The following is a 26,749-nucleotide window of genomic DNA, read 5'->3' as shown; positions in this document are numbered from 1 at the left end:
TCCTTCCTTCCTTCCTTCCTTCCTTCCTTCCTTCCTTCCTTCCTTCCATTTATTTATTTTGAGAAAGAAGGCACAAGCGGGGGGAGGGACAGAGAGAGAGGGAGACAGAATCTCAAGCAGGCTCTGTGCTGCTGGCACAGAGCTGCCCACAGGGCTCCATCTCTAGAACTGCGAGATCATGACATGTGCAGAAATCAGGAGTCAGATGCTTAACTGACTGAGCCACCCAGACGCCCTGAGGCTTCCTTTCTGCCCACTGCTCCCCACCAGCTCTCCCAGTCTCTTTCTGATCCCACTGCCCTGTGATAGACCTTCTTTATGCATTTCCTGACGGTTTCCTGTGCACAGAAGTGCTTGGCTGAATCATGTATTCCTCTAGATCGGTGCCCCTTGAGAGAAATTCTCTCGGACTTGTTTACCCATGTGATAGCAAGCTCTTAGGTTGTCCCGTCTGTCATTAACGTGTATTTAGTGAGCACCCACTTAGTGCCGAGCAGTATTCCTGCTCTAGGAGTATGAGAACAAGATATGCAGAATTCCCACCTGCTGGCAGGGGACAACTGATAATGGACTAGAAGAATGGAATGATGTCAGTTAACTGCGTGAAAAACAATAAAGCTAGGCATGAGGACAGAGCAAGCCATTTCAAAAGAGTAGAGAGAGATGGCCTCTCTGAGGAGGTAGTGATTTATCTGAGCCCTAATAGGGTGATGGTACAATTCATGTAAGCATCAGAGGGAGGGGCTTTACGTGGAGTTGGACCAGGGGCCCAGGCTCTGGTATGGAATGGGATCCTGGTGAAAGGGGCAAGTGGCAGGAGAGAGGCCAGGTCGTGATGCTTGCAAATACCAGCTGCCTCATTTGGAAGCTCTCCCTCCATGTGTCTCATGGACTTAGTTTACCAAGTTATTTCATTAGCAGGATATCTTGTCAGCTAATGTGTAAACCCAGACTGTGTCAACTCATTGAATAACTTCAAGAGAAGTTATTTGTTACTCTGAAGTAATATTTTTGACATGTGAATGACATTTTTTTCTTGTATGTTTGAATCACACAGGCTTGCTTTGCTTCTCTTGTGAGTCAGGACTATGTCAATGGCACAGATCAGGAGGAAATTAGAACTGGTAAGAATTCACTCTTTGTAGACCACGTTCTTGCCTTCAGCAAGATTCCTGATTGCTTATTTTACACTTTACGGTTTTGTTTGTATCCTTAGAGAACTTTTCCAGGGAATGAGATTTATGCAGTCATTTCTATATACTGCTGGTTCTTTGTTCGGTTTATCAACTGACATGTCACACTCATAATGAGCTAGTTATAATGTGCTGTCCATATTGTATAGGACAGTAATAACCAACAATGCGTGCTGTTTTTTTAAAGAAATAAGTTTTGATTATTTTTTGAAGGTGTTACAGAGAAAAGTCTCTTGTGTTTCCCTGACTTTGCCCAAGTTCTGTCCCAAGAAGCAACCACTGTTTCTGATTGTTTTGTACTATATTTTACATGTTACATTTTAACTGGAAGTCATGATTCTAATTGCTGGATGTCAGGATTGCCTTTCCTCAGAAGAACTTTTGTGTTGTGCTGAGGTCTCATTAACCTTATATAAATGCAAATTATCTGCTATTTAATGTTGGTTAACACATGGGGGTTGGGAGTCAGTATTTCTATTGTCAGAATTAAAATTCCAGATTACATCTTGGGGAAGGTGCTGTTTTGATATTTTTGACTGTTCATTTATGAGGACGATATATGTGTCTAGTGTTTTTCTTAATATTTTGGTCTTTTTTTTATAAGGTGTTGATCAGTGTATCCAGAAATTTCTGGATATTGCAAGACAGACGGAATGTTTTTTCCTACAAAAAAGATTGCAGTTATCTGTCCAGAAACCAGAGCAAGTTATCAAAGAGGTATGAACTCTAACTTTCTCTTCAACTTTCAGGAAGAGCACATATGGTCAGGATTCCATCTGTGCTTTAAATGAGATACACTCTTTTCCCATGAGTTATAGTAGGCTTTACAGATTGAATACACATGTTGCTAGATGTCAGTGTTCACGACAAGTTGGGCAAGTAGTGGAGCCAGGGGTGGAGGTGGAAAGCTGGGCTTCAAACAGAGTTTCATTTGCTGGACGACTTCTCTTAAAGAAAAGTTTCTGCTGCTTGAAAAAGGTTGAAAAGTCATTAATATAGATGATAAGTTCATTTTGGACAGAAACTGTGATTTGTGTGTATCCCCGGCTGCCTTACACACAGGAAGGGCTCAAGTTTTGTTCAAGGAATCAAAACTTAAATGTTCTGTCCCAGGTTCCTTGAGACTCAGGGTTTCATTTATCTCAATTGTTTGAAACTGGGGCATTTGGAAATGTGTTGGAGTTGCCATGATGACTGGGAAGCTTCATTGGCATTTAGTGTGTTGGGCCAAAGCCTGCCCCATGCAGTGTGGAAGAGAGAATTGTCTTGCCCAAGAGACCAGTCATGCCCCTGATGAGAAACACTACATTGACATGATTGTTTTTTGGTACTGTTTGAAGTAACTACTCCCACAAGCTGCCGAATTAATTGAAAACCTTCTTTTTATTAATTGATATCAGCTGATGAGAATGTGAATGATAAGATGATACTCTTATAATTTATTATGTCAGAGCATTTCCTGATTTGAGTACTTGACTAAGAACATAGGTGTGTTCAATGCCAGGCCTTCATAAAGAATTACAATGCTGATATTCATTTAAAAAGCTCTTGAAGATGAGATTTTAACACTTCAGCCCAAACTGATAGAATAGTGGTGTGGACTCTTTTAAAGGGTTGTTAACATATGTTTCAGATTCTCAGCAGTGACCTTTGGACAGAAATACTGGGTGCCTGGGGATCAGGTTGGGAAAGAGCCTGATTTTCTCTGCCTGCCCTTTGGTACTTTGGAATATTGGAACATCTGTATTACTTATTAAAAGGAAATGAAAAGTAAAAGCTCCCAGCGTTACGCAGCATCTTCCATTAGAGGAGTTGCTGTGTATTATTCGGATAGAGGAGCCAAGCAGAGTGTTGGATGTACAAAGGTTGAATTGATTCTCTTTGAGTTTACTTTTTAGTGCTCTTACCTAATCAGGAACCATTTTCATTTTTCATGAGTTTGCCCTGACTTAATCGTCTTTGTTTGTAGGATGTCTCAGAACTAAGGAATGAATTGCAGCGGAAGGATGCTCTGGTCCAGAAGCACTTGACAAAACTGAGGCATTGGCAGCAGGTGCTGGAGGACATCAACGCTCAGCACAAAAAGCCAGCCGAAATCCCTCAGGGCTCCTTGGCCTACCTCGAGCAGGCGTCTGCTAACATCCCTGCACCCATGAAGCAAAGCTGAGTCAAAGCGGGCCTGAAGGGGATCTGGTGTGAGTCAGCCTAGGCACAGTTTTGACAAACATCACTTCTTGTGGACGTGACATTTTGGAAGAACTCTTTGCCAAAGAATGAGATGATTTTTGTTTGATGGTCTCACCTAAAATGTTCCCCTAGTTTTATAAACATCTTTTCTTGAGTACTTTATAAAATGGTTTTGGTAGATCAAGTAAATTTTTGTCTTTAGCAAAGTTTAGGCTGTTAATATGATGCCACTTACAGATTCCTTTTTATGTTTCTTTGTATTTTTTTTTATGACTAAGTCTTTTTGTGTTTCCAATTTTAGATTAGCTTATATAATATGAAGGGAAAAGTTTGTATGATTTGATCTGAGAATCAGAGGATGAGGATTTTGGTTGTAGACCTTTTATAACAATTACCCCTCAATGGTAATATAGTAAAATAGGTAAATTTGCATATTTTAAGACTTTGAATTACCTCAAGAAGAGGAATCTAATGCAGCAATGTCCATAAGGCTTCCAGAGCTCTCAAAATGAGGGTATTTTGTAAATAGGTTGAAAGGACTATCATATCCTAAGTTAGTGTAGTATTAATACATAGAATCCTTAAGTTGATGTTGACTTTTATTTGGGGTAAGTTTATATTTTGTGTGGTGTTTTTTCACTTTTGGGGTGGGGGTGTGTAGCAAGAGCAGTGATATGGTAAATTGTTAGGTTCTGCAGTGATGCATCCATTTTAAGTAAGGGGGTAGACCTTGTGCTCAGCACAACAGTTGAGGTATACGCGCAGTATGAGAGGTTAAAGCTTGCTATGGTTGGTTATCTCTTTTCACTTTCAGTTTTGTTTGCTTGTGTTGTTTTTGTTTCTGTTTTTTTTTTGTAGCAGAATTTCTCATTAAGGAAGGATCTTGCTAATGAGTGACATTGATTCCAAGGGACTGGGGTCTTGGGGTGGAGAATGGGCTGTAGGTGACTCTCAGCGACTCACCATCTTCGAAGATCATGGGATCTCAGCATTTGGGAAGACATTTTACCCTCTTGTTGGTTACATGGGCCAGTGAGATTCTCTGTTGAGCTGCCGTTGAGAAATACAGACCGGCATTGTGTGTGGTGCTCCTTGGATAAGATTTTCCTTTCTCGTTGTTTACAATCTAATCAGATTACATCTCTTTACCCAAAACAGATGCTCTATTGTCTTCCGAACAGGCAATACTTCTGTGACTCAGAGTCCTGAAGTGTTTTATTTCCTTCAGCCTTGAAGGCCCTCCCTATATAACACTGATACCCATCCATTCATGGTTGTTTGGTCTGATGCCATCTGGTCCCTGAAGCCACTGCATGCTTTCTGCCTCACCCCTCAAGACACAGGACTACCTCTCTCTCTACCAACCTTGCATGGTTCTCCTTGTGGAGATGAGTGATTTGCATCTGTCTCAGTGCCTCTCATTAGAAGTAGGCATTGTTCCTCTCTGAATGTACAGGGACCACTTATTATTTATTTTTTATGCGTAATACTTTTTACTCATTTTTGTTTGTGTGCCCATGTGTGGGGTACACAGCCTGAGGCTAACAAATTCCCTCAGTATAGGTTAAACAAAGCTTTTAAAAAAAGGTTTTACTCACAATATATGACCTCAGGGTTGTTAACCTGGTCACTTCATGCCAATTCGAAGCTCTGATTGGCAGCTTTAGATTTCTTTTTTGTTTTTTTTAATTAAAAAAAATTTTTTTTAACATTTATTTATTTTTTAAGAGACAGAGACAGAGCATGAGCTGGGAAAGGGACACAGAGAGAGGGGGAGTCACAGATTTCGAAGCAGGCTCCAGGCTCCGAGCTGTCAGCACAGAGCCCGACACGGGGCTTGAACCCATGAACCATGAGATCATGACCTGAGCCGAAGTCGGCCACCTAACCGAGCCACCCAGGTGCCCCTTTTTAATTTTTTTTTTTAATGTTTATTTTTGAGAGAGAGAGGGAGAGACAGAGCATGAGTGGGGGAGGGGCAGAGAGAGAGGGAGACACAGAATCTGAAGCAGGCTCCAGGTTCTGAGCTGTCAGTACAGAGCCTGACACGAAATGTAAGATCATGACCCGAGACAAAATCAGACGCTTAACCGACTGAGCCACCCAGGCATCCCAACAGCTTTGATTTCTTGGTTAAAAACCTAAATAAACTGCTTAAGTTTTAGGCAGTCTTTGAGTAATAAAGAGGTTCTTAGTGAAAATATTGGGAACTATTCTATTTGGTGCTTAGTGAAAATATTTTGAATTCATGCAAGTACCAGTTATTGCCATCTCTTTATTATGAATTCAGAGTTTTCTGTCAATACAACTTTTCAATCTTAGCTATGAATATCATTTTAATCTCTTGGTGATTAACATCGAAAACGCTCTTGAGTTTCTGTCTTCAGTGAGAAGAAACCATCAGCTAGGATTTCCCTTACTTTTCCAGTCCCAGAAGGACAAACCTACCCACATCTTCAGGGTCTCCTTTTTTCCCTTCCTGTTCCATCTCCTGAAGTGCCTACCCTGTGTGGGACCAGCCTTTCCACCAGGGTTCTGGGCCCCAGGCCAGTCACCTTCTCTAGGGCTTAATCCTTGGGTGGTGTCTGTCTTCCACATCCCCCGTCTCCTGGATTATTCCCTGTGGCTCACAAGAGTTCTTCATCTCCCATCTTCAACATTCTTCGGTACCTGAGCTGATGCCCTATCTCCCTGCCCCTCGTTCACAGTCTCCAGCATCTCTCCTTCTCTTCCTCCTTTTTCAGCCTGCCCCTTCCATACCACCATCACTGTGCTCATGATGGTTACTGGCCACTCCATCTTCTTTACTCTCCCTGGCTGTGATCAGACACAGGTGGGGTACTGAAGCCAGGTCATTCCTGCTCAATGTGGGACTCCTCATGGGCAGTCTTTGCTCTGGAGCTCCCACTGGCCTGGCCAAGACTTCTTGGTGCTGTCTTATTGTCTGAGCTTCTTTGCCCAAATCTTCCTTGGCCTCCCTTTCACTGGTGTCAACCTGCACCATAGTCTGAAGGCTCTTCTTGCCTTAGACTTCCTCTTCCCTTTATGTTACAGGTGGTTTTTCCTGAGAAGGGGAAGAAAAACCTGTCCCTGACATCCAGATACTGATCTGTGTTATGGACACTTATCCACCTAGGCCATGTTATTCTCCTGTTGGACATGAACAGTCTCAGAATACCAACTCAGAGTTGCTCCAAGACCATGATAAAGTAGGACAAAACAAAAGCACCGCATCATTTTGTCTAGGCTCAGAGAAAAAATAAGGTCACAGTGTTAACCCACCAAACATTCTTCTGACTGAAGTGAGTAACTGCCTTTTTTTTTTTTTTTTTAACTATTTTCAGCTTTATCTTCACTCTAGTCTGTGCTCCGAACAAATAAAATTTTCTTTCAGGCACCCAGTCATAGAATTGCCCCGACTTGTTTACAGCATCCAATCTAGAGTGCACCCTTGCATCCTTAGGCTGTCTGAAATCACTCACCAAAGCCAGAATTCTGAAATAGGTTCTAACACCCTCTTTCTGAGAAGCCCTACCATCTCCGCAATGAGCATTCTCCCTATTGCAACAAGTAATAAACCTAACTTGTTCCCTGCAGATGTGTTTCTGGTGGTCCTTGGCTGAGGGCCATTGAAATTCCCAATAAATGTCTTCTAATTCTAATTGTGTCTTGGGAGATAGCTCCTGGAGGACCTGACTGACATGGCTGTTAGTGGACGTGGTCTGAGAGCAGGCAGTAGGACGGGGCCTGGGGACTGGCTCATGCACTGTCCCAATTGGCAAGGAAGACCCATGGCGGTGTAGTTGCCAGTGGCCCACTTGCTGAAGATTCCACCAGTGGTGCCACAGGGAGACGTCCCAGTGGAAGGGAACATTGTCAGTACAAGGACCAAACATTGGAAGGTAAGGGGGCATACTGTGTACAAGAACAGTGGAGTTGGCTGGTTAGCACCTCACTGTCTTGACTCCCCATGGAGGGATAATGACTAACAGGACTTAACAGTCAACAGCCACTCTGAGTGCCTGGGGCATCTTTGATTATCACCTGTAGGGTGAGGGGAGACAGCTGAGGAACTAGCAGGAGGGAGTAGATCAAAAATAGTATTGCATCCCCAGGGGTGATGGTGGAGATTAGCCCTACCTAAGAAATCTGAAGAATGCAGGGACAGCTCCCTATCACAGCTCCATTTAATTTCCTAACGTCGCCCTTGCAGAATCCAGATGGATCCTGGAGAGACTATAGACCAAGTAGCCTCACTCACAACTACTGTGTTGGATGTTACATCAATGCTAGAGCAGCTAATAAGGGTTCAGGTACACAATATGCAGCCATTTCTTGAGCGAGTTCAGTCTTTTCTACCCTAATTAAGAAACACTGTACAGCAATCTTCCTTTCCAGTTTTGCTCCAGCCGTATGTTAGCCCCTCCTTCTGTCCTAAAAGAGCCTAACAAGATTTATCACCAAATCTTGCTGTTTCTCCCTCCTGACTCAATCCTGAATCAGTTCATTTCTCTTCATCTGCACTGTTTTCCCCAAGCCATCACTGTCACGTCTGGACCACTCACTCTTGAGAGAATGATGGAATCTGATTATATACACAAAAACCAGAAGAATGTTTTATCTATCAAATTGAGTTTCTTTGTCAGTATTATCTAGGGTACAGAGAGGATTTTATTCACTGTGGTGAAGGTGGAACCTTGAGAGAAACTTTCTGGATGATAATTCTGCTATATCAAAAAGCTTAAGCATGTATCCTTTGATGCTTTATTTAGATACCCAAGGAATGTGTCCTAAGGAAATGAATGATAGAAGCATGCTCAGATTTAGTTAACAGATACAATTATTGCAGTGTGGAATCTAGAAATTTAACAGAATCTTTCACTCACCTGCAACAAGAAAGAAATCAAACAGATGTAGAGTCTCAATAAAATTCTGTCCCTGCAGCAGGTGTCATGCTGAGTTAAAGTGCAGCCTACGTTGCTAGTCATCAGTAGTTGCAGTGTTGGAAGAATGTTTCGATAAACAGTATAACTATCTGTATGTAGTTTAGTTTTTAAAACACAAAACTAGTTTAGTTCTTAAAACACAGAACGCAAGCATAATCCTACAGTGCTCACCCTAAGCAGGAAACAAGATCACTAAAAAAAATTGATACTGAGAAACAACATGGCATGTTACATGTATGGTAACAAGTATTTTCATTTAAGAAATTATCTTATTGGGGCCACGTGTTTTGATTAGATAGGAATTTTACCTTTAGGGGCCTCCAGGTGGCTCAGTTGGTTTTGTGTCCGACTCGATTTCGGCTCAGGTCATGACTCACAGTCGGTGGGATTGAGCCCTGGAGACAGTGTGTCAGAGCCTGCTTGGGACTCTCTGCCCTCTCTGTCTGCCCCTTACCCTCTCACGTGTGCTCACTCTCTCGGAACAAATAAACCTTAAAAACATTAAAAAATATAGTAATTTTACCTTTAAATTGTCAGTTGTAATTTGAGTTGTAATTGCATTTCTCCCAAAATTGTGTAAGCAGCTACTTTTCATTTAAAGTTGACCTGATTGAGATTAATGTGAATTTCTTATTTCCAAACTGTCTTCATCTACTTTCACCTTTCTTTGGGAAAACAATACAAGTCACAGCCATTTTTAATTGCCCAGTTTAAAGTTTTATTCAAAGAGCAAAGATTTGACAGTGCATAGAATAAATGTTTATGGCCACGTGTGGGGCCAGCACCAAAGGATTGAGAACATATTTTGCCCAAATTGTATTGAGTCTTGTCAAATCACACTGCTCCATCAGAAGGTCAGACTATTCAGTGTGGACTGACATGGGTCAGCACCATGAATGGCCAGTCCCGATTCCCTTACAGTACTGAGCATCCATGTGATGGGGAAGCAATGCACCATGAGGCAAAGGGCCCAGGCCCAAAGACTGGGCTCAGTAGATCTTTGACTTCAAAGAATACTCTAGAAACTTTCACAAGTGACCAAGTTGAAACTACAGTCATATGACAGAGTGAGGCTCGGTTATTCACAGAAAAATTCTGGCAGTGGTTAATTCCAGCTCGTGATTGGTATCATACCTATCCTATTTTGCTTACTTCTCCAAAACCCTTTTGAGGTAGGTGTTATCCCCTCTCTCGTCTACTTCAGGTCCTGGACTTAGGAAGTCAGAGCACTCAGGCGAAGTGTGCCAAGGGCTGCTGTCATCCACTCCTAGTTTTGCCTTGTTTTGTGTTTGTAATTGGTTTTTATGAGTATTTCGAACTTTTATTCTTCTTCCTAGTGAGGTTGAATGTGCATTTTGTAATTCTGTCATTTACACAGAAATACTTTTCAGGTGGAGATGACTAGCATTCTAAGGACAAGTGAAACCACTTTTAAAGTAGATCATGGAAATCACAAAGCTTGATATTCCACAAAGTGGAATGAAATCTTATGGACACTAGAAATACAATGTGAGGGTCATCAGTAACATTAATATTTTCTGTGGGTGCATTTTGATAACACTGGTTTATGTTGTTTTGTTTTTCACCTTAATGTCAAGAATTTTGTTTAAGCACTGGTTTCACAATGAAACAGTATGAAATGTTAATGCCAAAATTTGTTTTGGCTATTATATATAAATCGTGTCACAAGCAAGTTAATTTGGTTTTTTAGTTCATTCCTTCAGTCAGATGCTTTACATTGTTTCAGGTGTCCTCTTGGTGATGGAATCCTGAGACTCAGTTTAGAAAGAGAAATACTTGGTAAACCATTCCTGGTGGGCAGAGCCCTGTTTCTGCTGGACTTCTTTGGGTTGGGCTGTTTCACCATCTTGTGTCCTAAAAACAAACCAACAAACAAAAAGATTGTTTTAGATGGCTTTGAAAATTATTCAGTAAACAACTTAATACCCCACTATCTTTCAGGGAGTAAAGCTGTTGCTTTACTCTTTGAAAGACCATGAGTATAACTGGCCAACACTCATGGCTAGAAACAAGGTGTGAAAGATGGGGTGGGAAGGGAACATCTAATTCCTGTTTCGAAAATGAGGTTCTCCACTGTTTTACTTAAGACTAATGAGCATATTGTATAAACTTATATTTCAGGCACAAATTGAACACTACACCTCATAAAAAAGGTAAGGAATGAAACAGTTAATCAACACAGCCTTATAATGTCTGGCTTCTTCAGAAGTTATCTAATGTGTTCGCACCTCAATAAGACAGTGACATTAGCCTAATAAATTGAAAAGAGGAAACAGTAAGCAAGAAAGTACGATGTATACCTGCTGACTGGTCTCTGTCTGCATTTGTGAAGCTTCATATAAAACTGGGAACCTAGCTTATTCACAGGTGTATGATACTGAGATGAACCCACAGCCAGAGTCAGGAGCTGGCTCTAGCCGTTAATACAGGGGTGTGCTTAGGGCTCCAGGCCTCAGTTTCTGCAGCTTGGAAACAAAAGGGCTGGCCTCCTTCATTGACTGACAGGAGGTCCTTGCCACTCAACATTTATAAAGGACTGTGCCTCCCATTTTTCCCAATAGCCGCAGGTATGCAGGGCCTTTAGAAAAAGAACACTTTATTTTTATTGTTATATTTTGAGAAAGGCCCCGTGCGCCCCCCCCCCCCCCCCCCCCGGCAGACAGAGAGAGAGAGAGAAAATCCCAAGATGACAGCTTGGAGCCCAATCCCACGACTGTGAGATCATGACCTGAGTCAAAATCAAGAGTCAGATGCTTAACCACCTGAGCCGCCCAGGCATCCCTGGAAAAAGAACATTTTAGAAGGAGCCATTTCTGAAATGCAAAATTCAAAGCACAGAATGTCAAGTTCTGCCTCTGAAAAGAAGACTGGATAGGAGGGAGAATTAATAAACGGGGAAATGATTGTGAAAGAGAAACATGTTGCAAGGGTTTCTGGAAAAATAAGGTGGTATCTGAGATGATTGATCATGCATGAGCTACCAACCCAGATTAAGAGGCCTTAAAATCTCAAGATGATACAATAAATCTTGAGAAATAACCTTAATAATAATAGTAGTGGCAGTAATAATAGTGGAAATCGACTGAATGCTTCTGTACCAGGTTCTGTGCTAACTGCGTCCTGTGGATTAATTCCTTCAGTCTCACAGTCTGGTGAGGCAGGTGCTGTATTATCTTTGATTTAGAGGTGAGGAAATGGAGACCTAGAGAGGTCAAGTAACCTGCCCAAAGTCACCTAGGTAAGAACAAGAGACCAGAATTTGAGTCCAGACCTCAGGGCCAGGTGATTAGAGTCCATCTTCTGTGTTACCCACACTGACACGGCTAGCTAAGTGATCTAATCATCCATGAGAGGGAAAAAAAAAAAAGACTTTCTGGAATTTGGTACCAAGAATAGTACTTGTCTAAAGAATGACATACTTCCTTCCTCTTACACCACCTTCCCATTTGGCTGGATTGTAATTTGTCACAGGCAGGGAGGGGCTTGTCTCCCTGTCCTTTTTACCTGCCCACAGTCTGGGTGCCAGAAAGGAATCTGAATTCCCCCCCATCTATGGAAAACTGGAATCAACAACTCCCCACCCCGCCCCCTACCTTGTGGCAGTTTTCACATCTAGAGCCTGGGTGGGTTTGTAAGGCTGGCCACAGCCAGGGCTCGGGTCCAAGCTGGGTGACTTCGTTATTGGAGGGGCGTTGATCCTGGAGCTCAGATCACCACTCAGAAAGTTCTTTGCGTAGGAGGCCAGGTTTGGCACGCTGACCACTCGGCTGGGCACTTCCTCCAGCTTCTTTTTCTGGTTGTATTAAAAGAAAGGCCAGTTAGTTCCACCCTAACGAGTCATTATTGTAAGTAAAAAAGGCCCACCCAACCAAAACTATATGGGAGAAGAGGCAGTAATTTTATTTATATACCTACATGTTATTTTTAAAGCATTTCTTCCTCCAGTCTGCTTTGTTTTATGAAACACAGGTTCACAATCTCTTGCCCAAAACCTCTGGGGACATGTGTTTGGTAATTCAAATTTTTTTTTTTTTTTTAGACATTAGAAGGCCATATAAGACCCCCAACAGGAGCTGGGTCCATTGTCTTCAAATGCATTAATATTTCTGCAGTGAAACAACACTTTCACTGAGAGGCATACATAAAAATCATAAATGAACTCACATCTGTTCAGCTTAGGGTAGGTTTACTGTCCTTTGAACTATTAAACATTTTAAGCACTTTTAGGATTTTGTTACAGCAGATGAGAGATTTGGATGTGAATATTCTCATTATAACAAATTCCAAAAATATGTAATGAAAAAAAGGAAGTGGGAGATTCCTGGGGCTCCTGGGTGGCTCAGTTGTTGAGCATCCAACTGTTGATTTCAGCTCAGGTCATGAACTCATGGTTCGTGAGTTCGAGCCCCGTGTCAGGCTCTTGCTAACAGCACAGCAGCACAGAGCCTGCTTGGGATTCTCTCTCCCTGCCTCTCCCCTACTCAGTACTGCACTCGCTCCCACTCTCAAACATTTTTTTTTTAAATTTTTTTTTCAACGTTTATTTATTTTTGGGACAGAGAGAGACAGAGCATGAACGGGGGAGGGGCAGAGAGAGAGGGAGACACAGAATCGGAAATAGGCTCCAGGCTCCGAGCCATCAGCCCAGAGCCTGACGCGGGGCTCGAACTCATGGACCGCGAGATCGTGACCTGGCTGAAGTCGGACGCTCAACCGACTGCGCCACCCAGGCGCCCCTCTCTCAAACATTTTTTAAAAAGTGGGAGATTCCTGTTCGTTTCTCTCATCATCCAGATATAACCATTATTAACAGTGACATGTTTATAGGAAACTCGGAGAATACAAAAACCCATAAGAAATTAAAAGTACACATAATCTGCCTCGCCAGATATAAATACTGTTTGTTAATAATTTGGACCATTCCCCATGAGTCTTATTTTCAGTGGACATTCCTCTGACTGTATGGCAGCACGCCGATAAGTAAGCTGTAGTTACCTTCAGGAAAATGAAACCAGCAGCACTGTAATGCCTGAAATCGGCAGAACCAATTTACCTTCATGGAGGGGGTCAAGTATCCTGGGTGAGGGTTGAAAGAGAAAGACCGGTTCCGATGGGACATGGCGCTGGGGAAGGCTGCACAGTGAAATCTTCTCTCCTCCTGGAAAAACACAACTGAGTCCAAATGAGCCTGACCACACCACTGGGTTTGACCTGAAGGAAGATGGTCGAGTGAGGGCAGAAACCGTGAGGGAAAGCCCAGGGGAAGGGGGGGGATGTGTGGGGATCCAGCAGCCGTCCACTGAAGCTTTGAGGAAGCACTTTAGTCCTGTGGCCTGAGTCCCCAGCTTCTGTATAGGGAAGGGCGAGCTTATTTGAACCGTCTTGGGCAGTTAGAGAACCAGGTACTCTGGGCATCTGAAGGTTAAAAGCTGGTACAATCACTATATCACCAACCTTGTTTATGCGTGTCACTGTCCACTTTTCTCTCTCCTGCTGTATTATTTTTAAAGCAGATTCCAATCATTGTATAATTTCATCTTTAAAAACATCCACATCTATCTCTAAGAGATAAAGACTCTTTAAAAAAAAATAGCACAATTCTCTTGTCACACCTAGCAAACAAGCTATTCCTTAGTATCATTTAATTTTCAGTTAGTGGTGAAGTTTTCCTGTCTCATCAGCATCCTGACATGGAACTGCGTGGCAGGGGCAGGGATGGGAGTGAGAGAGGAGAGGGGTGTGTGTTTGTGGGAGGACCTGAGGCTGGCAGGCTGCCGAAGATCCTGGATTTCACTCGGTGAAGGACGGGAGGCCGTGAGCGGTGCAGAATGGAGCCGAGCTCTCATCTGACACGCTTCCCCAAGACTGCCCTGGTTGATGTGAGGTCAGCGTGCGGGCAAGGCTAGAGTGAGTGGGGAGTGGGGAGTCCAGTTCACTGCGCGTGTGAGAGGGGCTTGCACTAAAGCGGTGGAGGCAGAGACGGGTGGGGAAGGTGGCTGGACTTCTCAGGTGGCCGACTAGCCCTCCCACCGTGGGCTGCACTGACAGGCGCCAGTCGAGAGCCACCGTCTGCAGAGCTGGACGTAAGCCAGGGGAAGCAGCGCCCTCCGGTTCAGCTGGGGTGCTACAAGCAACCTGCCACCAGACCGGGGAGCACGGGGCGGCCGGGTTAGAGCCCAAAGCAATGGATGGAGTATCAGGAGACAGGGATGTGAGGGAGGTGGACTGCGTGAAAGCTCAGGGGCAGGTGGAGGGAGGGGCATTCCAAAGAAATGGCCTCAGGCCTTGGTGGCTGTGGGCTACGGACCCCGAGGGAGAAAACTTCTTCCTAAGGGGCCCCGGGGCGGCTTTGCGAACTGGAAAACAGGTAGTCATTTTTACAAAAGGAAGATCAACAAACAATAACTGGCTTGATTGAGTCTACTAAAATTCCAACAGAAGGCATGCCATTCTGGATTTTCCCAAATTCCATAGATGAAAAAACTGAACCAATCAACCAAGGGCAGATGCTGTAGGACTTGAGTGCTTGGGGGGTGGGGGGTGGGGGTGGGGGCTCTATTTTTCTGTATTAATTTTTTTAGTCAGTATATATTGTTTCAGATAATATACAAAAGTAATCAAGGATCTTCTGAAGGTGGTTTTAGAGTTATCAGGATTAAAATTGCTAGGTAGGCAGAGCAATGGCAAGAACAAAGTGGATGGCCCTCCGGAAGGAACCCCGCAGACCCCCTGGTGGCCCTGACGGCCTCACCATGAGCTGCTTGATGATCTCCTCTCTCTCCTTCAGGCGGGTCTGCAGGCGGCCTATGAGCTGAACGTCCTCTGGCCTGGACGCCCCCTTCCCTGGTTTCTCTCCGGAATCCTTCAGTCTGTTTGGAACAGGCATGCAGTTAGTCTCCTTGCTGCCGTTGCCCAACAACAAGCAGGTGCATGGGGTGGGGACGCTGCTGTGAGCTTAGCCTGGCCAGCTAATGTCTCCGTTCACAAACGGGGAAATGGAGGCCGAGAGACCCTGCCTGGGACCAGCCAGTGAGTTGGCTGCAGAGCTCGGGACCCCAACTCCAAGTCTGACGTCTGCCAGTTACCCCTAGGCTGCGGGGCCAAGGAACCAAAGACCCGTGGGTGATGCACACACTGCCCTCAGTGAAGCTTCAAGAACCAGGGATGCCTGGGCAGAGAGGCCTCGACAGAAAAATGTCCCCCACTGCGGCCTCCCGACGTCTGGGCTGATGCCGACGTGGCTCTGGCGCCATCTGCTGGCCGAAATGGAGCACGGCATGAGCTGGTTCTCCCTCAGAGCTGCGGGCAGCTAGTTCCCCCAGCCCTTTCAGCACGAAGCCAGAGAGAAGTAACTCTGCGCACGGTGGGAGAGGGGGTGAGGGCTGCAGGTGACCTACTGAGTGTAGTTAAGAGGGCCGGGACTTCGGGGTGAGATAACTTGGGATCTAATCCCTACTCTGCCTTGAGGAAAAGGCTAGGTGACCTTGCGTAGCCTTTCCCTGTGATCATCAGTTCCCTATTCTTTAAAAGGGGCACGAAACTGGGTGGTTGTGAGCATTCAGCGAGATAATGGGCGCCTGGCCTGTGGTAAGTGCCCATTAGATGGTAGCTGATAAAACCTTTCACTCTGGATTCTGGATGGTTTGCTTTGTACTGGAGACAGTGGAGAACATGTTTTTAAGAGCACAGACAGGTAACAGATTCACTCAGTGCGGCTTGACCTTGGGCAGGTGACTTTACCTGTCATCTTCCACCTCCGTGCTGCTAACCCTGACCCCCTAGTCTCTTCTCTCAGCAGCCAGAGTGACCTTATTGAAAGGTAAACCTGACCATGTCATTCCTGCTCAAAGCCTTGCAATGGCTTCCAGTGCACCCTGAACACATCCAAACTCCTTCCTGTTTAGTGCGGGTCTCCTTCATCCCTCCCAGCTAGCCCACCAAAATCTCAATGCCTGCCACTCACCCTCTCACTTATTCCTGGCTGTTCAGTCATGTGAAGCAGGCCCCAGGGCCATTGTACTTGCTGTTGTGTCCACTTGGAATGTTCCTCCTCCAAATGGCTCTCTCATTCCCTCGCCTCCTTGCGCTTAAATGTCACCTCCTTAGACAGGCCTTCCTTGCCCACCCTTGCCACTCCCTAGACACTGATCCTGTTTTTCTTTTAGCACTTCCAATACCTGATATGAAAAATATTCATCTGTTTACTTCTTGCCTGAATCCCCATCGAGAATTTTTGAGCTCTATGAGAGCATGGTCTTTGTTTAGTTCTGGCTGTAACTCCAGGCACACAGTAGGCTCTTAATAAACATCTGTTGAATAAGTAATAAAGATGTATGCATACAGGCACAAGACCACCTCGGTTTCTTTATCTGTCCATGAAGGAGACTGTGAAGATTCAGTGAGGTGATGCATGTTAGAATGGGGCAAATGTTCATTGAAAAGTAGACTTGATCCCGTGATTTCTTCCCAGGGTGAGGGGTCAAACCAAGCCCATAAGGCAGTGTTCATTCCTCACAGATTCCCAGTGCCCTGCACGGAGAGAATGCAATCTCATAAAATGATGGGCGGTAACGAACTATCCCCAATTGCCCAGGACCGAGGTGCTTCTTGGAACTCAGAACTTGTAGTTTTAAAACTGGGAGCGTCCCAGGCACAGTGGGATGAGTTGGTCGCCCTAATAAAATGTACCTCTACAAGTCCCTCCTAACCTGGGGCCCAAGGCCTCACTTACTCAGTTTCCAGGGCAGCCAGCCGGGCCTGGAGCCTGGCTTGTGCACTGCTGAAATCCGCCACCATGGCCTGCATCTCCTTCCGGTGTTCCTGGCGTAGCTTCTCCACCTCCCGGGCCCGTTGGGCTTGCTGATCCTCCTCCAGCAGCCTGTGGGTGGAGGGAAGCACAGCCGGGCTGGCCCAGGCTCTAGGGACTGAACCTCTTGGGCACTGGGGTTTCTCCCCGCTCTGCTGGGTGGCTGGGGTGGGAGGCAATGGGCGGGGGTGGTTCTGAATGAGGTCAGGATGCTGGGAAGGAGACCTGGGATCTCTTGAGTTGTGGGGTCCAGGATAAACCCTGCTTGTGGGACCCCTTCTCAGCACCTCCTGTCCCAGCATCGCATGAAGGAGAAACCAGACTGTAAAGCCTTCAGGGGCAAGCAGTGGAGGACAGCTCTGGAGGGTTCTGGAAAATCCTCCCTTCACGAGGGGCAAATGGAGGCCTGGAGGCTGAGATTGTGTATCGGAATTACTGATCCTTGGGACTCTGAGGCCTGGGGAGTCACCAGTCCAGTGTTGAAAGGCAGGGAGGGATAGGGGGTAGGTCTTCCTCCATCACTTCCTAGCTGTGTGACCTAAGGCAAGCCACACCCTGCTCAGTTTCTTCACCTGTTAAATGGGTGTGATGATAGTGGCTACCTTACAGGGTTAGTGCAAGGATGAATCATGCTAACACATGTCCAGAACAAAGTAACAGCGGTTCACCCAGCGCTTCCTCCATGCATTCCGGGGCAGGTGCTAAATCCTGCTCACATGTCACTGCATTCCAGGACGGCCCTGAGAGGTGGCGGTGTTACCTCCTTCGCGGATGAGGGCGGGGGCGTGGAGAAGCTAGCGGACTCGCCTGAGCTCACACGGCACCGCTTGAGCTATTTCACGCACTGCCTCCCTAAGGCTGGCTTTGAAGGGACTTCTAGTACGGTAAGGTCTGATCCCAGAAATTCTTTGATTTGTAGGAAACAGAGTTCCCTCCTCTATCCCAGGGCAAACCCTGCAGTTTTGAGACGAATTCCTAGAGCACTGGTCCTTTTCATGAGACGGGAGTAACATCAGGGAAGTGCTAGCGTGTTAGGGAGTCTTTCCTTTGCGGAGAAGCCCAGGGGGTGAGCCTTAGGTTCAGAGGCTCGCCCCGGGGCGCTGGAGGGAGCCAGGGAGAAGGGAGCTCCGGCCCCGCCCGGAGACCGACCTGCGCTGCTCGCGGAGCTGTAGCGCCTCCTGCTGATGCTGTTCCACCTCGGCCCGCAGCCGCTGCACTGCGTCCTTGAGCTGCGAGTTCTCCTCCCAGGGGTCGCAGCCCTCGCTCGGACCCGGCTCCGCGGCGCCCTTCGGGGAGCCCGCCTGGCCCGGGCCGCCCGCGTCCTGGGGAGAAGCACCCGGGAGAGGCGTTTTCAGGAGGCGCCAAGGGCCCCAGATGCGCCGCCGAAGGACGGGGACCCGTGCTCCGCCCAGCCTGGAGCCCTCACCAGCCTCCTGCTCCCGATTGAGGAGCTCACATCCAGGCTCTTCAGGTTTTCCCGCTTTCCGAGTTGGCCAGATCCGCCCTCACAAAGCCTAATAACGTTGGTGAGCCAGGAACGTGACTCAAGGCAAGCCAAACACTCCACCCAGAGCGCCCTCCCCACTTCAACAGCACTGCCTCGGGGAAGAAGCGACAAGCCCGCTCTCCTCTGCTATCACCGAATCCCGATCCCGTCTGTGGAGCGATTACACCGAAGTGCGCTCATTTGTTTAATGGTGGTCTCCTCCACTAGCCTGGGAGGGCTTCCCGAAGGCACCGTCTCCCCTCGAGTTTTCCAATCTGATGGCACCTGGCTCGGGGGCTGGGATCAGAAGGGCCAAATAAATGTTTGCTAAATGAAATGATACTTGAACGCCAGTGGTTCAGATAGAAATTCAAAAATCTATGTCCAAATGAAATGGGGTCAGAGTTAACCCCTGGTTAGTGAATGTTACAGTTTTCAAGTTCACTCAAACATGCCTGAAGGTTTCTGCGTTTGTTTATTCCACACAGAACAGCTTTGCACAGGGAACATCTGTGGCCCATGCCCCACACCTCTTGCTTCCTGCCCTGGGCTTGTGTGTGTGTGACACCCATGGGCACGTGGGCACCTGGCACTCACCTGGTTGGTTAAGGTCCTGGGGGGCCATGGTTAGAGCTTGGTAAAGGTCCTGGGGTACCCAGGAGCTTGGTTAAGGTCCTGGGGGGCCATGGAAGAGCTTGGTTAAGGAAGAGCTTGGTTAAGGTCCTGGGGGGCCATGCTTGACTAATGGGAGAAAGAACCTGCTGGATAAATGCATCCCCCTCTGTCCCAAGCTGGGACAGGTCTGAGGATGATGTCACAGGGCTCCTCGGAAGATCCCAGCAGGTGGGACACCACTTACCTGCAGTGGTGGCCAACTTAAGGACGCATCCTTGTACCGGGTACCCTCCCTTCCGTCTTTCACTCGTGCTGCCCAGGGCTGCTTTCCTCCTGGCTCACGCCCCCACCTTTCTTCTCTGTGTGGGTTTTCATCTGAGGCCCTGCTATTCCTCCCAGAGGGGTCAGGGCTTCCCTCCAATGAGGTGAAGGTGAAGGCTGGCACCTGGTGGCCGGGTGTCATCCCACCCATCCAAGGATCCATAGCACTTGGGGAGGGAGTTTGTCATTGCAGACGTCACGACCCCACATTTCTCCTGCCCCCTCCCATAGGTACGGGTGGCTCCCACCAATCTAGAATGCTTACTGGGGCACACTCTGTCTTCCCTCTGCTAGACTTTACTGACTGGGCTGAGCTCCTTGTGAGTCATCATTTAAATTTCTCATTAAACACAGATTGTCTTCAGGTGCTCAGTACTGGCACAATCCTGAGCAAACGATGACCACGTCCCCCGGATCTTCAGCAGGGCTGGGACATGAACCCACTGTTGGCCACCGCAAACCCTGGAGAAGACTCTCCCATGTGCAGACTTCGGGCAGAGTGCTGAGTGGGGGCAGGGATGAAATGAGGCAGACATGGCTGATTCTTGAAAGACTCCTAATCCAGTTGAGAACATCCATGAAGAACACGCATGATATGCTGGCTCCCTAACAGGGCCATGCGGTAGACACCAGTGCCAGCTGAACTATAACCAGAAGTACTCAGAGACTGGTGGGGTCCCAGGTGTGGAGAGGAGCCCCCTAGAGCTGACTTCGGCGGCACATATACTAAAATTGGAGAGGAGACCACTGGCACAGAGGGTAAGCTGGGCACTGAGGGAGGATGGCATCCCAAGCAGGGAGTGGGCACGTGCAAAGGCCCAGAGGCAGGATGCAGACCCCACGTTGAGAGCAGAAGGGGATACGACTGAAGATATAAAGTGCAGCCAGTGGGTGAAGGCTTTTCCTTGCCAGGCTTAGGCATTTGGAGCTCATTCTGATAGCAATAGGGAGTCTCTGAAGCCTTTATACAGATGAATAGCTGACACCATATGGTACGTGGTGGGCTGAGTGGGGAGAGAGGCCTGGGCTGTTAGGAGGTCACTGTACTGCCAGCCATGTGGGAATATGGATGTACCCGGAAGAGGTTGATGGGCCAAGTCTGACTACGAGGCTCAAAGAGAGTCAATGTTGAACCTCAGTGACAAAAAGGCAGTTCCCACTCATGGCAGCAGACAGGGAGTCTGTCTGGAAAGGTGTTCTGAGACATTCTCTGCAGATTTGAGGGAGTGACCCTGAGTGTCTCCAGGGCCTCTCAGGCAGTGACACTCTGAAATGCTATTGTATCTGCATTAAAAATGACACGCAGCACAAAAAACTTGTGTTCTGCTTTTCAAAACGGGAGCCTACAAGCCCATCGAGTGTCTCCCAGCACCGTGGAGCGAGGCTCTTCCCCATTTCAGACGGGAATGAGGAGCACCCGGGCCCCTCCTTTATGAGTTTCTCTCTGCAGCCTGGACACTGCTCCCAGAGGGGTGCGGTGTGGGCAGAGTGGGGGTGCTGACCTCTGCAGCGACGGCGCGGTCCTCGTGGTCCCCTGGACACTGGGCGGTGGCCTGCGACTTGCCCAAGCTGCCCAGAGCCCTCAGCTCGGCCTGCAGCACCTCCAGGTCTTTCTGGTGCCCAGAGCAGGCGGCCCGCTGCTCTGACAGCTCCTGCCTCAGGGACTCTGCAGAAGGAAGGGCTGTCATTTCTTAAAGAGAAGATGATTTTCAAGGCTAGTAAGTTTGATACTTTCCTGTTACGGACTTTCGAGACTCTGTATTTTAGTTATTGCAAATTAACTTTGGAAACGTCGTTCCAATAATTCCATAAGCCGTAAGATAGCCATAAGATAGTACAGGGCAAATAATACTCCACACACATTTGTTAAATAACCAAGTGATGTTTAGAGTGGAAATTAATGACAGTGTAAAAGCATATCCATTGCAAAACACTTCCCATAAACTTACTTCTCTGAAAGTTAGAGTATATCAAACACAGCAAAGCTTAGTTATTCTGATGATATGTTGAAAATTTTACTTGATCATCTTTCTTCCCCACTAGGATTTTAATATAGTGATTTCTACAGCTTATTTTCTTTAAAAAATCCACACCCAATGCAATATTTTGAAATCCCTTATCACAAAAATATGTGCAATAAGACTCTTTAGCAAAGCATAACTACAGTGGGCTCATTTAGTACCCACTCTCTCCCCTGGCCTCCTTCTCCCTCCACACCCATCCACCTGTCCGTCCAGCATGTCTGGGTCTCCACCCCAGTGTATCAGGTAATCTGATGGACACTCCCTGCGCCTCACACGCTGACCAGCAGGTCAGGTGTGTCTCATACAGACAGTGCAGTAGCTAATCGGGACCAGGAATGTCTAATAACCCCCTGTTGTGGCAGGTGCTCTCACCCACCCAATACCACTCATAAAGCCAGTGATTCGCTCTCACTGTTATAGAGTCCACTCACCCCTTCTTCCTGGGATTGTGTTGAGAATCCCAGCATGTACCCAGGGTCTCTCCTGACTCTTTTGTCCAGGAAAGGACCAGGCTATTGTGGGATCAGAGGGGCCGGGGGACAGGCAGCAGGGACAGCTGCTGTTGGGTGCTGGAATCACCAGGGGTGTCCAACTGGATCTGAATTTTGTCGTGTACCTGAGACATATGGTACACCCTGGGCCTTATCTTGTGTAATCTGCCTCTTTTAGATGCTGCTAACTTTAGCACGTCCCACCTGGACACTAACTGGGGAATCTCTCTCTCTCTCTCTCTCTCTCTCTCTCTCTCTCTCTCTCCTGCCCGCTTCCGCGTCACTTCCTCCAGAAATAGAGCGGATGTGCTGACGTGCAGTCAGCGGGACATGCTGTCTAATGAAAGCTCACCCAAGCAGCAGGTAGATCTTATTCACTTACACAGGTAAAGAAAATGCTCTTCTCCCAAATTCTCTTAAGGAGACCCCCGTCTGGGTGTGAAAAGAAATATTTAGTAAGGCCAATATGATCTTTAATGCTAGGCATGAAATAAGGGGAGGCATTTGTCTTGCTCCTAAGAGTGAGAAAGGCGGGCGCCTGGGTGGCTCAGTTAAGCATCTGACTCTTGGTTTCTGCTCAGGCCTTGATCTCACGGTTCAAGAGTTCAAGCCCTGCATCAGGCTCTGTGCTGACAGTGCGGAGCCTGCGTGGGATTCTCTCTCTCCCTCTCTCTCTGCCCCTGCCCCCCCACTCTCTGTCTGTCCCAAAATAAGTAAATACAATTAAAATATTTTTTAAAAAAGAGAGGAGGAAGATGAGAAAATGAGGGAAAAGTTGATCTACAAAAACAGAAGTTTCTAGGGTCAGCCACATCTGTGTAGCACACTAGGTGGATGCTGTTATTCCCATTTTACAGATGAGCAACTGAGGCACAGCGTAGGTAAGTAACTTGCCTAAAGTCACACAACTAGTGAGTGTTGGAACTGGGCTTCAAGTCCAGACGATTTGACTCAGGAGATCTTTACTGCTTCTGGTAACTTCCAGAATGCTTTGTGTGACTGGTTTTGGATGTGGAAAGAGGAGGTGAGTTTCATGCTGAGGATCATGGGGGGGCGCGCAGGCAAAGGAAACAGAGTAACTACAGGAGTCTGGAGGTGTAAGTTGCCCAGATTTTCAGGAATCTTCCGAACGGAAATGAGAGGTTGAGACAATCCCATGAAACTCTCATGAAGGCTCAGCGATCTGGTTATATTTAATAATAATGATGATGGTGATAATACAGGTGCCTCTACTTTTCAAAAGTTCACTTACAGGGACGCCTGGTTGGCTCAGTCGGTTAAGCATCCGACTTCAGCTCAGGTCATGATCTCACAGTTTGTGAGTTCATGCCCCGCATCAGGATCTGTGCTGACCGCTCAGAGCCTGGAGCCTGCTTAGGATTCTGCACCTCCCTCTCTCTCTCTCTCTCTCTCTGCCCCTCCCCCGTTCGTGCTCTGTCTCTGTCTCTCAAAAATAAACGTTAAAAAATTTTTTTAAACTTAAAAAAAAAGTTCACCTACATTAGAGCCTATTTTCACTAACCCAGAGAAATCTGAAGAGGATTTTAATTTTTATATAACAAAGTGAAAAGCGACAACAGCGTTCACTGCTGATTTTGCAGCGAGAGGTCCAGAGGCAGCGCGCGCCCCCCAGCGCCTTCCGCGGGAACCACACCCAGCATCTCAGGCCCAAGCACCGGGGCTCCGAGCGGTGTCTGTGAGCATCTGGGCTGTTTCTCCATCTATTGTGTTCATCCGTTAGCAAGATGTGTCCTACGGTATGAGGAAAGCCTCAGAGAGGTGATTTGGGGGGCCTGGGAACGCTCAAAATTTCTTCCATTTAAATTAATGGTAATTGCTTCTTCGCTCTTTGCCATTTCGGCTCATGACACGTTTCATAGGAACCCTCTGCTTGGGGATAGCAGAAAACCTACACTACAGTCCGCATTCACTGGGCTCCTGTCATATGCTGGGCACTTTATATTTAATCTCTCTTCAAGTCCACACAACGCCCCTATGAGGTAGGGACAACTGTGACTCCACTTTCCAGAAAAGGAAACTGAGACTGTTAGTGACACCCGCCTCCCAACCCCGGTGTCCCACCCTGACCTGTGTGCCCACAGACCCCCGGGGCTCCATCTTGCCCCAGGTGTCCAGGCGTGAACTCGGCGGGGTAGCCAGGCCCTCCCAGGGGCGGCTGGCTGGCTCTTTACCTAACACGAGAGCCTGCTGAGCCTGCGTCCTCTCCCGCTCTCCCTGGAGCTCCTGCCGGGCCTTTTCTTCCAGGGCCTGGAGCTCCAGCCGGTGCGCCTGGTGCTGGATCTGCAGGCTGTGGCTGGCTTCCTTCTTCAGGCGCTCCTCTGCGGCCTGCAGGGGGGAAAGTGGGAGAAAGTGGGAATAGAGGGGAGACCTGTCCCCTCTGCCAAGTTCTGCCTCTGCACCAGGGCGCACAGAGCACTCACCACTGTTGGGTGGAGGCCTTATCAGGCTACAGAGGACATTCCCCAACCCATCTGGGATGACAGTGACAGCTGGGCCCCAGCAGCCATTTTGTGCCATGTGAACCTGACCCCAAACCACAGCTGATTAGACCAGAGTGGACACCTGTTCTAACCTGAGCCAGTCATTGGGAATTTGGTGTTAGGAGGCCAGGGAGAGAGCGAGCAAGAAACAGACAGACAGACACTGACTGGTTGGTTTGTTTTACCACACTCAGAGGAGTGAGGTGACCATCTCACTCGCACCTGCCCCAGGACCAGAGAGGTGCAGAGAGCTGTGTGTGAGGACAGCCAAAGGCTGAGTGCAGAGCAGAGCAGCAGTGACAGAAGGAGGGGCCCGTATAGCTTCTTCAGTCTCTGGTCTAGTCTGGTCCTCAGAACTGGCTGGGTCTCTGCCTTTAGGTTCACTTATTCTTTTATTACTTACTTCATTTATAATTATTTTATTCATTCAGTCATTCTTTTACTCAACATTCATTTATTGAAACTCTCTTATATATCAAACACCCAAAGTGGGTTCTATGAGCAGCTGTGTAAACTTTAATAGAAATCTCTCCACAGCAAAGCTAGCTCAAGGTGGTTTATGGGGTAGGAACCATGAATGGTCCCTGAGATGTCCAAGTGGGAATCCTTGGAATATGTTACTGGAATCTCTGGAATAATCCCTGTGAATATGTTACTTTACATGGTAAAAGGAGTGTGCAGGTGTGATTTAGTTAAGGATCCTGAAATGGGAGATTATCCCAAATTATCTGGGAGGGTCCAATGTGGACACAAAGGTCCTTACCAGAGGGAGGCGGGAGAGCCAGTGAGAGGAGAGGTGCTAAGAGGAAGCAGAGGGAGAGGGGAGGGGAAGAGGAGTTGGGAGGGTGATGGGGGAGAGGGGAAGGGAGGCGGGTATCGGAAGATGTTCCATGCTAGGCTGCTGGCTTTGATGATGCAGGAAGGGGCCGGGAGCCAAGGAAAGCAGACAGCCTCTAGAAGCCTCAAGAGGCAGGAAAACAGATCCTCCCTGAGAGCTTTCAGAAGGAGCACATTCCTGCCAACACCTTGACCTCCAGAACTGTCAGGTAATAAATCTTTGATGTATTCAGCCACCAATGTGTTACAGCAGCGATAGGAAATGTATTAAGTTTCTGTTTTTTATTTTTCGTTTGTTTGTTTACAACAGAGAATTCCAGTTAAGACACAGCCCACCTTTTAGATGAGGAAATTGAGGCTGGGGGAGATGGACTGGTTTTCGAAAGTCACACAGGAAAGATGCGGCAAATATCGCCTCCCTCCCCCTTTTTAAGAGCCAGCTGCAGGGACTGACCTGACTGCAGACAGGTAAAGTTGGGGGCAGGATCGCAACCTTGGGCGGCAGCGGTCCTGGTCCCAATGAGAAATGGGGTTTCAGCAAAGGCAGGAGGCTCCTGCTGGGGAGCACTGAGCCCGGGCACCCCCAAAGTGGGTTCTACGCGCAGGGCAGCTAGCTGAATGCAGCAGGGCCTCCAGATGCTTACTTGTGCCTTTGGCTTCCTAGAAACGGGACCGGTTTTACTCCTCCCATGGGAAACTCAAACGGTGCTGAGTTTATTTAATAAGAAAGAAGAGTCTCCTGCTTTTCAGACTCTGATATTTCCTCCTCCTGCACTTGCTGCAAGGCTCAGAGAACTCCAACTGGTGGCATTTTTATCCCAAGGGAAATGGGAACCGAGAGGTATGAGCTAAGGCTTGCCTAAGACCGTGCCAAAGTCTCTCAGTCTGTGACCCAGGCCCTCTGTGCCTGGGGGCAGTAGCCCTTAGCAGTGAGGACTAAGCAAAGTTTAGCACCCAGGGTTTTATCAAACTGGACCCTCATCCCTGGTGAGTTGCTCCAGTAAACCTATGGGAAGTTTACTCTGCTTTTGCTGTGGTCAGTTTAGAGCCGCCCCAAAGGCCCATTTTCACCCTGTCTCTCTGTAGAGAGAGGTTCTGACACCAATTACAATGTACGTGGGTGGTGGGGGGTGTGGGTTCCCTACCCCAACAAGCAATGATCGAAGCCCAAGTGTCCCACAATTCAACTCAGTCCTGACACTATCTACCCGGAGACAGCAGCAGGTCCCATGGGGTGAGAGCTCAGTCCCACAAGACCGCCCTCCTTTCAGGTAACTATTCCAAGACTAGGTTGTTACCTGTGCTTCTGACCAACTAGCTT

At 47.3% G+C, this 26,749-nt stretch overlaps 2 protein-coding genes across 7 annotated transcripts in view; one reads left to right on the top strand and one right to left on the bottom strand.

Moving 5' to 3' along the window:
- The window catches only part of MED28 (mediator complex subunit 28), an 8,061-nt gene extending 3,485 nt beyond the window's left edge, over window positions 1-4,576 (top strand). Inside the window, exons 2-5 of one of the 3 annotated variants that reach the window (XM_040487373.1) lie at window positions 1,058-1,124; window positions 1,798-1,910; window positions 3,163-3,388; window positions 4,242-4,576. In XM_040487373.1, the coding sequence (XP_040343307.1) occupies window positions 1,058-1,124; window positions 1,798-1,910; window positions 3,163-3,360 (378 nt within the window). In that variant the 3' untranslated portion in view covers window positions 3,361-3,388; window positions 4,242-4,576. Of the gene's footprint in view, window positions 1-1,057; window positions 1,125-1,797; window positions 1,911-3,162 lie in introns of all 3 variants that reach the window. The other 2 variants (XM_040487369.1, XM_040487360.1) reach the window with 2 other exon arrangements.
- Window positions 4,577-8,998: 4,422 nt separating this feature from the next.
- Window positions 8,999-26,749, bottom strand: part of FAM184B (family with sequence similarity 184 member B) — a 195,294-nt gene continuing 177,543 nt past the window's right edge. For 3 of the 4 annotated variants that reach the window (XM_040487276.1, XM_040487267.1, XM_040487279.1), the window contains 8 exons: window positions 24,283-24,436; window positions 21,078-21,241; window positions 18,303-18,475; window positions 17,079-17,225; window positions 15,099-15,216; window positions 13,401-13,505; window positions 11,941-12,140; window positions 8,999-10,201 (listed from right to left, as the gene is read on the bottom strand). In XM_040487276.1, coding sequence (XP_040343210.1) covers window positions 10,108-10,201; window positions 11,941-12,140; window positions 13,401-13,505; window positions 15,099-15,216; window positions 17,079-17,225; window positions 18,303-18,475; window positions 21,078-21,241; window positions 24,283-24,436 — 1,155 coding nt within the window. In that variant the 3' untranslated portion in view covers window positions 8,999-10,107. Of the gene's footprint in view, window positions 10,202-11,940; window positions 12,141-13,400; window positions 13,559-15,098; window positions 15,217-17,078; window positions 17,226-18,302; window positions 18,476-21,077; window positions 21,242-24,282; window positions 24,437-26,749 lie in introns of those variants that run through there. The other variant, XM_040487290.1, reaches the window with a different exon arrangement.

This window comes from Herpailurus yagouaroundi, unplaced genomic scaffold (genome assembly GCF_014898765.1).
Source record: "Herpailurus yagouaroundi ecotype Mexico unplaced genomic scaffold, PumYag 28, whole genome shotgun sequence".
Classification (NCBI taxonomy): domain Eukaryota; kingdom Metazoa; phylum Chordata; class Mammalia; order Carnivora; family Felidae; genus Herpailurus; species Herpailurus yagouaroundi.
This window is presented reverse-complemented; position numbering and strand designations above follow the sequence as displayed.